General features: G+C 42.6%; 1 protein-coding gene and 1 non-coding gene across 4 annotated transcripts in view; one reads left to right on the forward strand and one right to left on the reverse strand.

Annotated features, from left to right (window-relative positions):
• LOC138946744 (proprotein convertase subtilisin/kexin type 4-like) overlaps positions 1 to 15,672 on the reverse strand; it is a 60,011-nt gene that overhangs the window by 20,358 nt on the left and 23,981 nt on the right. For all 3 annotated transcript variants that reach the window (XM_070318150.1, XM_070318157.1, XM_070318164.1), the window contains exons 3-5: positions 6,266 to 6,382; positions 5,459 to 5,593; positions 1,694 to 1,770 (exon numbers count right to left, since the gene is read on the reverse strand). In XM_070318150.1, the coding sequence (XP_070174251.1) occupies positions 1,694 to 1,770; positions 5,459 to 5,593; positions 6,266 to 6,382 (329 nt within the window). The remainder of the gene's footprint in view (positions 1 to 1,693; positions 1,771 to 5,458; positions 5,594 to 6,265; positions 6,383 to 15,672) is intronic.
• Positions 3,858 to 3,930, forward strand: Trnam-cau (transfer RNA methionine (anticodon CAU)). Its single transcript has one exon. It is a non-coding gene; the product is annotated as a tRNA-Met (tRNA).

Raw genomic sequence — 15,672 nt, forward strand, 5'->3', positions numbered from 1 at the left:
AGGGCGAGGGCCAGATGCAAAAAAGCATACCTATGCTTATTCTTGTCACCCTCGAAAAATAAAGATTTGTCATTGTCATTGTCATTGTCTGCATGTAGCCTACTTACATGGACACGACTGCCAAATAGTCTCGGCCCGCTCAAAATAACAATCACCGAGACTTTCAGTAATTCCATCGCGTGACGTCTAACCCTCGTACGTCATAATGTGACGTCAATGTAATATGACGTCTTCAAATGTTAAAGTTTCTACCACAGACATACATACATACATACATACGCACGCACGCACAGACAGACAAAAGTTAGCATCGCATAGGCTACACTTCGTGAGCCAAAAATAATAATGACAGTGGCACCACATTTAATAATAGCATGAACAAAATCCTTTTGAAAGCAATGCATCTGGTGTTGAACCCAAAGACAAACACTAAATGTCATTAGGAAAATAAACAGGAGAAAAAAGGACAAAGAAAGACAGCGACAAAAGATTCAGCTGTGCAAACTTATCTAAACACAGACTTCATTCTTTTCTCTTTTTTTTTCATTCTTAAGGAGATGGACCGAGTACTTTAAAGCAAAAACAATTTTTGACCTGAGAGTTATCAAACGAAAAAAAATCTCTTTTAACACCAGTGCCTCCCCTTTTAGACAGATATTGTTGTGAAGAAATGGATCCAGTGGCTGTAAACAACCTGTCTGTAAAACAACCTGTCTATAAACAACCTGTCTGTCTACACATTTTAATGACGTCACATTTTTGTGTTAATGCCCACCGAAGCTGGACAAGGAGTAAATCACCACCTGATACAATGTGTCTTCCTGCACATTAATCACCTGAACCAACAGGTGGTGAAGAGTTATGATTTTCTACCACTACATGCAGGTACACTGCTTCACAATTCCTGCGATTTCTCCCTTCCTACACAAAAGTGGAAGCATCTGGTGACACAGAGACTTTGCCTAAATCTGACGAACCAGATGTCCTGATCTCACAGCTTTACAGTCGCAGGCAAAAACCATCCAGACATTTCGTAGTGTTTCTCTTTAATGGGAGCTGATAGCTCAGTGGGAGCCGATAGCTCAGTGGGAGCCGATAGCTCAGTGGGAGCCGATAGCTCAGTGGGAGCCGATAGCTCAGTGGGAGCCGATAGCTCAGTGGGAGCCGATAGCTCAGTTGGTTTAGGACTGGACTTGTGATCATCAGGTTATAGGTTCAACGCTGGGCTGAGTTAGAGATGGTATCGGTTCAACGCTGGGCTGAGTTAGAGATGGTATCGGTTCAACGCTGGGCTGAGTTAGAGATGGTATCGGTTCAACGCTGGGCTGAGTTAGAGATGGTATCGGTTCAACGCTGGGCTGAGTTAGAGATGGTATCGGTTCAATGCTGGGCTGAGTTAGAGATGGTATCGGTTCAACGCTGGGCTGAGTTAGAGATGGTATCGGTTCAACGCTGGGCTGAGTTAGAGATGGTATCGGTTCAACGCTGGGCTGAGTTAGAGATGGTATCGGTTCAACGCTGGGCTGAGTTAGAGATGGTATCGGTTCAACGCTGGGCTGAGTTAGAGATGGTATCGGTTCAACGCTGGGCTGAGTTAGAGATGGTATCGGTTTCCCACCCCCACCACTATCCACTTTGCATATGGCTGCAAAGATAGGACATACACAAGACATCAACACTGCACGCCACTTACCTGTTTTCGTCGGTTGAATCGTATCTGGGCATGGGGTCGTTGTCCTGAGCGTTGACGTCGTAGCTAGCGTAGGGATCCTGCAGCAAAGAGCATCAAAGATCATGCACATTGCCGCCTGTTACACCAACATTCCTCCACATTTACATACTGTTTTGTTTCAGTTGTCAAAACTAACTGATATCACTATCAATATCAACCTAAATAAAACTGTCTGTACTCAACCAGTGCAAGTCAGAAAAATCATTTACCTGCACTACTTTGTACAAATCACAATCCCTAGATCAATCTCTAGTTATCCAAAAGAAACCCTGCATTACCCCTCATACTTCTTAAATGTTACATGTTTTTTGAGGAAGCACACCAAGATACATGCGCAGACAAATGAAGTTAGTCCTACCCTTTACAGTCCTGACCTTTAAAGTGTCAAAATACAAGACAAAGCTTAGACCCGCTGCAAATGTTCACCCCAGTCAAAATACAAGACAAAGCTTAGACCCACTGCAAATGTTCACCCCAGTCAAAATACAAGACAAAGCTTAGACCCACTGGAAATGTTCACCCCAGTCAAAATACAAGACAAGCTTAGACCCACTGCAAATGTTCACCCCAGTCAAAATACAAGGCGAAGCTTAGACCCGCTGCAAATGTTCACCCCAGTCAAAATACAAGACAAAGCTTAGACCCACTGCAAATGTTCACCCCAGTCAAAATACAAGACAAAGCTTAGACCCACTGCAAATGTTCACCCCAGTCAAAATACAAGACAAAGCTTAGACCCACTGCAAATGTTCACCCCAGTCAAAATACAAGACGAAGCTTAGACCCACTGCAAATGTTCACGCCAGTCAAAATACAAGACAAAGCTTAGACCCACTGCAAATGTTCACCCCTGACACTATGTCAAACCGGCATCCAACGTGGTCACACTGCATCCTCTTACAAACAGACACTGCAGACCCCCCCCCCCCCCCCCTCATTTCTACTGAGACCCCCTTTCCCCACCCTCCATCCTCTTCACCATCATGTGGGTGCACAATCAGCTCTGTCAAAAACATTTTTTTCTAAATGTTTCATTACATGTACTTTATTATTCCATTGCTGGGAAATTCCAGTTGCTTCCTCCCAGTGGAAAGCTAGCAGCAACAAGAGTCCAGCTACCCAGGCGTTAGTGTGTTTAGGTGCACTCAGCCACCAGCAATTATTTGGTTTAAACAAAATTTTATTCAGAATTTCTTCGCATGAACAGTTTGAATCATACATGAGTCATACAGCTAGGACACGCACTCAAGCAAATGCTTATATCACGTGACCAGAACAATACTAAATTACACACATTTTCGTAATGGTGGACCAGCAATTATTTCTGGTAGAATGACCGAGGTCTTTGACATGCCACTGTGGTGACATGGGGGTGGGACATGGATCTCATCTCTGAGTCTGCACATAAATTTGGAAGTGTCTGTCCTGGCCTGGATTCAGACCAAAGACCCAAGGATCAAAGTCCTGAGTGCTCTACCAGCTGAGCTACCAGGGCTGAGGGGCACAAAGCATGCACAGCTCTGTGGGTAATGCACCTCCCACATGCTGCCTTTGATATCTTTCCATCCAGACACAACCTGTGTAAGACATGCATACTATTGTTCACCTGCCATTAAACAAACATAACCTGAGCTCCACAGCAACAGCTGAAACACCAAATTCACTTTTCACAGCCAGCAAAACGTGAGCGTGCAAGCTTCTTAAGTCAGCCACAGAAAATAACACCAGTCGGCATAAACATCAATGCATGCTGTATTTGATGAGCATGGACAGGAACTCAGCAGTCAGCGTGAATATTCATCAATGTAAAAATTGATGAATTGAAACAGCTGCTATATTTGATTTTTTTCTTCTTTCTCTCGTTGTTTTCACTTATTGTCTGAATATTCCTCCTTTATTTGAAATCGGTGGATGTACTTTTGTCCTCTACAACCTGGCAGTGATCTTACCAGTATTTAGAGTAAGCCAGACAAACTCAGTTCTCAAAATTCTTTGCCACTTCTTCAGGAAACATGCAGAAGGGGTAATGCCATTATTTGCATGTTGACGACTTCTCGACCTTTTTTTTCGCTACAGACATTTTTGGTTTAGTACGTAATGCTGCGTCGCTCACAAGAAATAAGCCGGCACGGTTGGCCTAGTGGTAAGGCGTCCGCCCCATGATCGGGAGGTCGTGGGTTCGAACCCCGGCCGTGTCATATCTAAGACTTTAAAATTGGCAATCTAGTGGCTGCTCCACCTGGCGTCTGGCATTATGGGGTTAGTGCTAGGACTGGTTGGTCCAGTGTCAGAATAATGTGACTGGGTGAGACATGAAGCCTGTGCTGCGACTTCTGTCTTGTGTGTGGCGCACATTATATGTCAAAGCAGCACCGCCCTTCGTGGTCGGCTGGGCGTTAAGCAAACAAACAAACAAAAATCACAAGAAATAACGGTTTTAGGTGTGATGAAAAAAGAACAGGGCCTGAGTACGGTGATAAATACAAGACTTATTTTACAACCATTTGAAAAATATATACATCCCCCGTGGCTGCCCGCATAACGAAATCGTTTTTCTCGTGTTTTGAACTTGCCAGTGTTACAGCACAGAGCAGAGTCCGTCCCGCACTTTGCTTTGTGTACATCACGTGGCCACTCAAACAACGCAACATTTTCATGAGAAAAACACGTTTATTTGTTTGCTTTGTCTGTATTACACATTTCTATTTACATTTACCACGGACACACCAAATTGGATACTTTAATTTGCAAGTGAATCGTTATCATACAAAATAACGATCACGAGATGAACAGAGATCTCAGAGATCGTCTGCGTCTCAACTGTTTCGCGCAAATCGTGTAATATCTATTTTTGCGGAAACCTCCCGAAGAAATGCAATCTCAGCGGCTTCCACCTGCAACATAGTCGTGCTTATTTGGAATGTGACGTCCTGTACTTCGTCAGTCACACCTATCTCGAAAACTAAGCGTCGCACAGAACCATGAGCGCCCTTCCATAAAAGTCTGTTAATTGAATTCTGAAAAACACTCCCCTCCCCTAAAATTAGGAATCTACTTTTTGGCTACGACTGCATGTACCCCATCTCCAAGCTACACACCAAATTTCAGCTCAACTGACCCATAGACATCAGAGATCCGAGTGCCTACAGAAAGACACACCAAATTTCAGCTCAACTGACCCATAGACATCAGAGATTTTATTATTATTCTCTTTATTTATATAGCGCCTTATCCGAAGTTCAAAGCGCTTTATGCCGTGTGAGATGGAATTTTTACACAATATATCACGCATTCACATCGACCAGCAAACCTCAAGCCTGTTAGGCGAATGTTCACCTTTCGCGGCCTTTATTCCAAGTCACACGGGTATTTGATGGACATTTTTATCTATGCCTATACAATTTTGCCAGGAAAGACCCTTTTGTCAATCGTGGGATCTTTAACGTGCACACCCCAATATAGTGTACACGAAGGGACCTCGGTTTTTCGTCTCATCCGAAAGACTAGCACTTGAACCCACCATCTAGGTTAGGAAAGGGGGGAGAAAATAGCGGCCCGACCCAGGGTCGAACACGCAACCTCTCGATTCCGAGCGCAAGTGCGTTACCACTCGGCCACCCAGATCCGAGTGCCTACAGAAGGACACACAAATAAACATATGTAGAGACAAACAAAGAGAGTGAAAGCTATACACCACACATATAGGGGGGGTGTAAGAATACTCACGTAGTTGGCCTGCAGGTCAGGGTGGTCTCGCTCAATGCCATCGTCCAGAATGGAAACAACGATGTCTTTCCCTGTCACTCCCTTTTTCCACGCGTCGATCACGTTCATGTCAAACCCACCATGGCCACCACCGTGCTGAAACACAAATAGTTCTCATCAACTACATTGTGCAAGATACGTACCGAGACACACTCGAGTTCACACTATGAATTAAATCCACACAGATTTAGACCTACAAAAATATGAGAAAATCAGGTTTTAAAAACTCAGCTTTTATTAAAGCTGTTTTTAAATCGGCGCAGCACAGAGTTTGTGGCATCGTGTGTAGCAGACGATTGCTTTCGTCAGCCTGGCTCGCTCCGCCGGATGTTGCGTCAGATGTGGTTGCGCGCGCACCCACACTCTCACAACATCCGACAGACACTATCTGTCAACTCGTCGCCAAATTTTGAAGTCTTTAAATGTGGGTAAATTTACAGATGCTATGAACAGAAAATTAATCTTTAAAAAAAAGAGCTCAGATCAAAGCATTCCCAGTAGACATACTGAGACACAAAGAAAGAAAACCCAGGTTAAAAACACACCAAAACAGAGCAAACATAAAAGAAAGACATTGAGAAACAGAACTGCATACATAACAATTCTTACAAATACAGAAACAAAGAAATATTACATAAAAAGGAAGACAAATATATGCAGAAAATAAGCATATGCACAAGGAAAGACAAACACCAAAACAGAGCACACATTCAAAGTATTCCCAGCAGAGCCATGCAACCAGCGGTTCAACGCCAATGAGCAACTCACCAGATACCACTGTGTCTTGTAGTACGGGTCGTTCAGACGGAACTCCTGGCTCTGGGTCTCAGTCACCAAATCCCGCTTGCTGCGAGTCCTCACCACCTGTTGCTCGAACCAGTGGACCTGAAATCACATCAAGCACCTGTGGTTACACCTCTACAAGCATCCATGACTGTGTTCAACACAATAAACCAGTGGACCTGAAATCACAGCAAGCACCTGTGGTTACACCTCTGCAAGCATGGACTGTGTTCAACACAACAAACCAGTGGACCTGAAATCACATCAAGCACCTGTGGTTACACCTCTACAAGCATCCATGACTGTGTTCAACACAACAAACCAGTGGACCTGAAATCACATCAAGCACCTGTGGTTACACCTCTACAAGCATCCATGACTGTGTTCAACACAACAAACCAGTGGACCTGAAATCACAGCAAGCACCTGTGGTTACACCTCTGCAAGCATGGACTGTGTTCAACACCAAAAAAACAGTGGACCTCAAATCACACCAAGCGCCTGTGGTTAGACCTCTTCAAGCATCAATGACTGTGTTCAAGACAACAAACCAGTGTACTTAGTACCTCAAATCACACATATAGGGTCAGTGCATCCATACATTTGCAAAAACTGCTGAACTGGTGAGGAAGAATGTAAGTCAACAATCATCCGGTACAACAGAAGATAAAAGTTAATTCTAGTAATGTTTTGGTAATTGTGGTAGTGGTACCTGTACTCCAACTAATTTTTCTTGGGTAATTTCCTCAGGGAAATTTGGTAATTAGTCATGCAAAGACGGGGTGGCACTGCGTAGGAGAAATAGAATGATCAGCTCAGTAGTATTTCCCTAATTGGGAGGGTTAATTAAGCCATTGGGGAGGACACAGCTGGAGTGCTGTCCTCACTGTTTCTCATGCACCGTCTCACGAGGGGTCTACGTCTGCAAGTTTAGACTGTGCTGTTCACACGGCAGACTTGCAACCAACTTGTGACCAACTTTCAAGCGATTTTAGTCGGCGGCAAGTCAAGTCAAAATCGCTGCCCATGTGAACAGCACAAACTCGCAAACTTCTAAGCAGCGAGTCTCAACAGACTTAGCCTTTCGGGATTGTCCGGTTGTCCTTGTTGTTTTCCGGCGAAGGGAAGGCTAGAGCCACAGAGATACGTCTGTGAGCGAGTTTTGGCGTCAACTAAGGTGACTCGAGTCGAACCGGAGGTCGCAAAAACTCGGTCCGGTACGACTGGAGTGACGTCACCGGTTAACCAACTTTCAACCTTGCTTCCTGCGTAGGGTCTCTCCAGTTCCAAGATGGCTGCCAAGGCGAGGTGAGAAACTTCTGCAAATATTTTTTGACAAAGTTACGGATTGTGAGAAGACATTTGTTGTAAATCACTTAGCCTTTCAAAAATTAAGGATACTGGGTTGGATACTGTCTTGGTTTTAATGCATTTTATTTTAGCAGTGATGTTTATTTTGGGAAGAAATGAGGTCAACTGAGGAGTTTGGGTGCGATTTCGGCTCAAATGTACTTTAGCGCCCTGAACTTTTACCCGGCTGTTTTGCGCTCGATTTTCACGCTCACTTCTTCATTGACGTTCGAATCGATAGTTCGATGTTTTGGCATTACATTCACATCAACAATAAAACAGTACTGCTTGTTCATCATCGTCGTCCATCAACTCTCCACAACAGTAAATCCGTAACGCGCTTGTCGCCATCTTGTTGCAAGGGACGCGACTGGACACAACCCAACAGCGTTTCCGCGAAGAAAAAAAACCAGACATGCGCAGTGACCCTACCGTAGCTCAACCCTGTTCCTCGCGAAAACTCGCTCAAGATTTAACTCAGTGGCTAGAGCTAAACCAATCAGTTTGCGCGATAAGAAAAGTCTGGCGCATTAAGTCACTCAGGGCTGTTCACATGGCAGACTTTTCCCCGATTCGGTCTCAACGACTCGGGAGCGATTTTCAAACAACTAAAGTTGGTCTGTGTTGCAAGCCTGCCATGTAAACAGCAATTACTCAACTCTAGAAATCCTTATTGTGTTGTCTGTCTCTTTGGCACCATTCTGCCTTGCTCACGACACAAAAAATGACTGTATACATGCCAGGCTGGTCTTTACCAAATCAGCTAGATTTCTATTGCCACCTCAGTATCTTGTGGCCCTTAAACTCAAACAAAACATTATGATATTGAAATGAACTAATCTTTGAGCATCGTGGTCTCAAAACGTTTGGATCATTTTCTAAATTCCTGTGTCTGCCTGGGAAACGTCCATGATGCATGTCAGCAAAATCATGGAGACATTAACTGTGCAGAGATTATAATACAGTGACTTGTAGTTATAAGGCTGACTGAACTTGGTGCAATAGCTATCAACAATCACACACAATCGTCCATCACCAGCCAAGTGCTATCAACAGTTGTGTATTTCACAAGGACAACCCTGCATCACTCAAGAATAGTGTTTACACACACACACAAATTACATTGGGTTTTTTTCTCAGTATCAACGCCCCGCTCCAAACTCTCCTACATTATGAAACGTCCTTGAATGTATGACTGTCGCTCTCTGTCTGTCGCTCTCTTTCTGTCTCTTTCTTTCTCTCTCCTCTCATTATCACAGCCAAATGAACACACACCTTGCCAGCTAGCCCACACACAAGTCCAGGTCAGCTGAGAATGGTAAAGCTAATTACACCACAGACAGACAGATTTGGTTGAGCCACCTGGGACCAGGATTGTCCAAGTGTTGTTGCTCCCCAGCACACAATGCCCCATCTTCCCTTCATTACTGATGCCTCTTCCATCTTCGTGCACATGTACAGTACTGTGGGACCCCCCTTTAAAGACCTCAACAATCTGGTCTTAAAATAGAGGGAGTCTTAAACAGGGGGTCAAATTACAGAGGTTATGAACTGAACATTTGAGAAAACAGGGTCATAACAATATAAGTGAGGGAGTCTTAACTCATTGTCTCCGTACGGATATATCTGCTCAGACTGTTAGCTTCAGTCGCTTCCTGTAACGTCGATCTAACACCTGCATTCCAGCATGCCGATACACAGTTTCTACACAGTTACTACTATTCTGAGTGACCTGCTGCAGCACAACTAGTCTTGGCTAAAAAAAAACTTGGTCAAAATAAGTGGGGTAGAAAGTATTAAATTGGGGGGGGGGGAGGGGGGGTTGTCTTAAAAAGGGGGTTCCACTATACTAGCATACCAGCAGCCCCCTTGCCTTCAATCCAGCATCTTCTCCCTAAATTCAACCAACTCAGATGCTGCTGCAAGGATTCTTCAAAGGACTATATTCTCATTAGTTGATGCTAAAATAATTGGTGACAGTACAGTGGAAGCCCCTTTTAAGACTCCCCAAGTTGAGACTTCCGGCCCCTTTTTAAGACCTTGGTCTTTCTCATTTTCTGTTCATAACCTCGATGTTTACTCCCAGACTTCCTCCTTTTGGAGACCTGATTTTGCCCGATTTGTGAACGTTTTAAAAGGGGGGTTCCACTGTACAGTATTTCAATCTGCTGATGAGAAAGAATGAAGAAAAGAAAATGTTGTGCAACCCCCCCTTTTCAGACCAAACATGTCGGCAAATCAAGTCTTCCAGGAAGCCTAACTTTATGACAAGACGTTAAGAACAGGCAAATCAAGTCTTCCAGGAAGCCTAACTTTATGACAAGACGTTAAGAACAGAAAATCTGAGAAAACACGACGTCTTACAGTTACAAAAAACAAGAAGGGCAAAGCCCATACGACTCACATGCTTGACCTTGACCTTTACATGACCTTGACCTTCAGGGTCAAGGTCAAATAACTAAACCTAGCAATGACATCATACACTAAGAACTGCTTTACACATTTTTCCTACCAAAATACATGTGACCTTGACCCAAGGTCAAGGTCATCCAAGGTCATGCAAAACAAAGCTGTTAATTCAAGACATAGGAAGTACAATGGTGCTTATTGGCTCTTTCTACCATGAGATATGGTCACTTTTAGTGGTTCACTACCTTATTTTGGTCACATTTCATAAGGGTCAAAGTGACCTTGACCTTGATCATATGTGACCAAATGTGTCTCATGATGAAAGCATAACATGTGCCCCACATAATTTTTAAGTTTGAAACAGTTATCTTCCATAGTTCAGGGTCAAGGTCACTTCAAAATATGTATACAATCCAACTTTGTAGAGCTCCTGTGACCTTGACCTTGAAGCAAGGTAAACCAAACTGGTATCAAAAGATGGGGCTTACTTTGCCCTATATATCATATATAGGTGAGGTATTCAATCTCAAAAACTTCAGAGAAAATGGGAAAAATGTGAAAAATAGCTGTTTTTTAGACAACATTTATGGCCCCTGCGACCTTGACCTTGAAGCAAGGTCAAGATGCTATGTATGTTTTTTGGGGCCTTGTCATCATACACCATCTTGCCAAATTTGGTACTGATAGACTGAATAGTGTCCAAGAAATATCCAACGTTAAAGTTTTCCGGACGGACGGACGGACGGACGGACGGACGGACGACTCGGGTGAGTACATAGACTCACTTTTGCTTCGCATGTGAGTCAAAAAGGGATTCTGTTTTAAACTTTATGACGTCTTAAAACGGGACTAATACTTAGTAATACTCTATTTTCACGGAAATCTAACCCTTGACTTTTTAATGTGAAGACTGACTCTCCTGTGAGCAAAGCACAGCGTACAGGTTTGTCACTGGGTTGCTTTAACTTTATTGTTTCTGGGAAAAAATTTAGCTGTTTAGTACAGAAGACCGAGTTCTAAGTTTTGTGATCCATTGTATTGTTAATACGGCACTTGTAACATAATGAAGGCTTTTCTCACATTGTATTGTTAATACGGCACTTGTAACATAATGAAGGCTTTTCTCACATTGGAGCATTTTGTGGACAGAACTTCAGTCACTATAGTCATTGTCTAGCAGTATTGTGGGAAAAAGACCATTGTGTGTGCAGACTTACAACTGACACTGTACACTATTAATGACTAATGTGTGCATCTCAAAATGCCCTTCAAATCCATTTTCGAGATTCACAATGATACTAAGTCATGTTCATATGATACTGAGAACTCCTTGACTTGAGCTCCATATGCTGTGTATACATTGTGAAGTGTCTTGTTTATGTTATGAATAGAACTTTACACAAAAGACCATTTGGCCAATGCAACGTTCTACAATCAGTCTGCAGGCTAAATTCATTACCATTCAAAAACATGCAATGACAGATCAGTCCTGAATTTACACACATTTTCGAACTGAGTCAATGAAACTGATTACACTCTAAGTCAAGTGTTTTAAATTCATGTACACCGAACTGAAACTGACAATTATTTGTTCATCCAGCATAGCAACACGTATTCAGTGCTAGTCATAACAATTCCCGGACTTGTATGTGTCTGAATTGTTAACCACTCAAGGGAAAAGCTACATAGCACTTGTGCATAAACCAATCCCGAGAGTCTCACTCTCGGGTTTTATTCAAACTAGCCCAGAGCATGACAATACATATTCAAAGGAGTACACAACATTACTCATATACCCCACTCTGCTTCCTCTTTGTGCTGCATTACATGCCCCTGTTTTCTGCAGCCTACACGGAATTGTCTCAGGGTACCCAGTGTGGCATGGCATACCGGTAGTTACATTCAGACAGAAAATAACAAGACCATGCATGTGTTAATGGAGCAATGTACTGTCAACATTGATAACCTGGCAGCTGTTATAATGAACCAGGAAGTCCTGTGAACAGTGTCATTAGTTACAGTACATTTTGTAGTGTAAATACACTCAATATATATATATATACAGTGGAACCTGCTTTTAAGACCCCCCAGTTTAAGACTTCACCCTTTTTATGACTGTTTTCTCACAATTTTTCTTCATGAAGTCTATCAATTTATTTCCATTTTAAGACCTAATTTTCTCAGATTTCCGAGGCCTTAAAATGGGTGTTGGGCCCACTGTATAACTTCAGCAGACCAAAAGTACTATTGTATACTGACCACACCCTAACCCTATTCAGTTACTTACCATCTAGATACCTCACACTGCTACTGATCACCTGACAGAGTAGCCCCATCAATCAGAACAGATCCCCACCCCCTCTTACAGGGAGACACCCACACAAATACATTTTATACAAGTCAAACCTGCCCTTGCGACCACCTCTTCAAAGCGACCACCTGCCCACAACGACCATTATCTTTTCACAACAACCAACTGTCTGTAACGAACACTTTTGGTCAGGTGGTTGTCTTACTTTTAGACAGGATTATGGATCTGTATATATATCTCTGGGTGATGTTTATTAACACACTGCAGGAGGCCAGCCAGACCAGTGACCTGAGGTCAGTGACTTATTGAAGACACTTGACAGCGAGCAGACAGGTCTCATTATACTTTTCATTCACCTCAACATATTGAGTCCTTTGTCAGGCTGTGACAATGTTGGTCTGGATCATCCTTGATCATCAAAGACTGAGCTGACATATACCACTACCAAGCCTGCAGGGCAATCTCAGGCCACATTATGCTTAACTGTCTATATATAGGCACACCACGGACAGGCAGGTTCCCTGAATTACAGATTAGCTGTGAAACTGACTGGTTTCTGGCTTAAAAGTTGCACTTGCAACAATAACTGACTGTGTATGCAGTGGAACCCCCCTGTTAAGGCCCCCTAATATAAGACTCCCTCCCTTTAAAAACCCAGCAGTTTTCCGACTTATTGTTGATAACCTGTGTAAATGTACCCCCATTTTAAGACTCCCTTCTTTTGAAGCAGGGATCGCGCTAGCTTTTTAAAAAACGCGTAAGTCATACGCAACGAAACGAAAAAAACGCGTCACGGACCAATATTTTTGCGTACTACGAAAACACGTAGACACAAACAAAACACGCACGAAAGACTTAAAGACACTCCTTACCTAAATACGGCGAGTTTTCCTGTCGAACTCCGCGCACGCCTGTCGAATAACACCCCTGCTGTCTCCAACCTTCGGGCCTTGCGAGTTTGTTTCCCGCTCTAATACGACTAGACACACTTTCCGCCTTTTGGAAGCGCGAGATGGGAGAGCAGCTAATGTCTGTTTCATTATCCAACAAGACATTATCTGGTAATACCCTCGTTACGTTCGTTTGCGATACTTCGATGCAAAAAGAAACGGACTTTAGTTTTGACGCGCAGATTTCATGTGTGTCGTCACTTCTCGAGCCCTATAGTCAGTTTCAGGATCGGGTGATTATTAAGTCAGAGCAAAAGCACTGCGTGAAGACAAGAAAAAGTTACAATATTTTTGCGTATGGCTTACACGGCGCGGCAAAAAAACCGCGTCAGCGACTTTTAAAATGCGTCAAATACGCAAAAATCGTGCGTAAACGCGATCCCTGTGAAGACTTTATTTTCTCAGATATTTGGAGGTCTTTAAAGGGGTGGTTCCACTGTACATGACACACATTGTGCACAAATCATTCTATCTACAATGCCACTGTACATGATACACATTGTGCACAAATCATTCTATCTACAATGCCACAGTACATGATACACATTGTGCACAAATCATTCTATCTACAATGCCACTGTAGCCACAGTACATGATACACATTGTGCACAAATCATTCTATCTACAATGCCACGTGTTGTCTGTACATGACACACATTGTGCACAAATCATTCTATCTACAATGCCACAGTACATGATACACATTGTGCACAAATCATTTTCTATCTACAATGCCACTGTACATGACAAACATTGTGCACAAATCATTCTATCTACAATGCCACAGTACATGATACACATTGTGCACAAATCATTTTCTATCTACAATGCCACTGTACATGACAAACATTGTGCACAAATCATTCTATCTACAATGCCACAGTACATGATACACATTGTGCACAAATCATTCTATCTACAATGCCACTGCCTTCCCTTTGGAGCAATACTTAGAGAACACACAATACGCCATACAGAGGTCTTCAGTGATGATAATGATGATGACGTCAACGCAAGAAAAAAAGAAGAAAGAACAAGAAGGGCAAAGCCCATACGACTCACATGCTTGACCTTGACCTTTACATGACCTTGACCTTCAGGATCAAGGTCAAATAACTAAACCTAGCAATGACATCATACACTAAGAACTGGTTTACACATTTTTCCTACCAAAATACATGTGACCTTGACCCAAGGTCAAGGTCATCCAACACAAAGCTGTTAATTCAAGACATAGGAAGTACAATGGTGCTTATTGGCTCTTTCTACCATGAGATATGGTCACTTTTAGTGGTTCACTACCTTATTTTGGTCACATTTCATAAGGGTCAAAGTGACCTTGACCTTGATCATATGTGACCAAATGTGTCTCATGATGAAAGCATAACATGTGCCCCACATAATTTTTAAGTTTGAAACAGTTATCTTCCATACTTCAGGGTCAAGGTCACTTCAAAATATGTATACAATCCAACTTTGAAGAGCTCCTGTGACCTTGACGCAAGGTAAACCAAACTGGTATCAAAAGATGGGGCTTACTTTGCCCTATATATCATATATAGGTGAGGTATTGAATCTCAAAAACTTCAGAGAAAATGGGAAAAATAGCTGTTTTTTAGGCAACATTTATGGCCCCTGCGACCTTGACCTTGACGCAAGGTCAAGATGCTATGTATGTTTTTTGGGGCCTTGTCATCATACACCATCTTGCCAAATTTGGTACTGATAGACTGAATAGTGTCCAAGAAATATCCAACGTTAAAGTTTTCCGGACGGACGTCCGGACGGACGGACGACTCGGGTGAGTACATAGACTCACTTTTGCTTCGCATGTGAGTCAAAAATGTCCAGTACGAATTCTGCTGCTCAAGGACTTAACATCCTGACAGAAGCTTAACCTTAAATACCCCCACCCACTTCCCAACCCCGCAGGAACAACACAATGATATCATTTTGCAATGGTGAAGGTTTTTCTTTCGCCAAAATACACAATTGTTCTTGTTGTTAGTCATCAAATATGACACCACTATTGAGAAAACACATTTTTAGTTTAACTTCAGACATTTTCTTTCACTGGTGAAATATGAAAGAAGACTGAGTGAACATGATTTATGTCAAATTCTTTTCATTTACAAATCAATTGTATCAGACAAACAATATATTATGTGTCTATTTTTAATTTCACAGCTCCAGATGTCGAACACTTCAGAAAACAGCAGACAGTAGTTTCAGCTATCTTAGAAAATGAGTAGTTAATTTTTGGTATCCAAAACTGCATACAGTGATTATTTGGATTTTTTGTTTATTTAGCTGTTGGTAAAACTAGTATTATCAAGTGGATTTAGAGCCACTTTCATTTGTTTCCCTGTGAC

The sequence above is a fragment of the Littorina saxatilis genome, linkage group LG1, assembly GCF_037325665.1.
Source record: "Littorina saxatilis isolate snail1 linkage group LG1, US_GU_Lsax_2.0, whole genome shotgun sequence".
NCBI classification, from domain to species: domain Eukaryota; kingdom Metazoa; phylum Mollusca; class Gastropoda; order Littorinimorpha; family Littorinidae; genus Littorina; species Littorina saxatilis.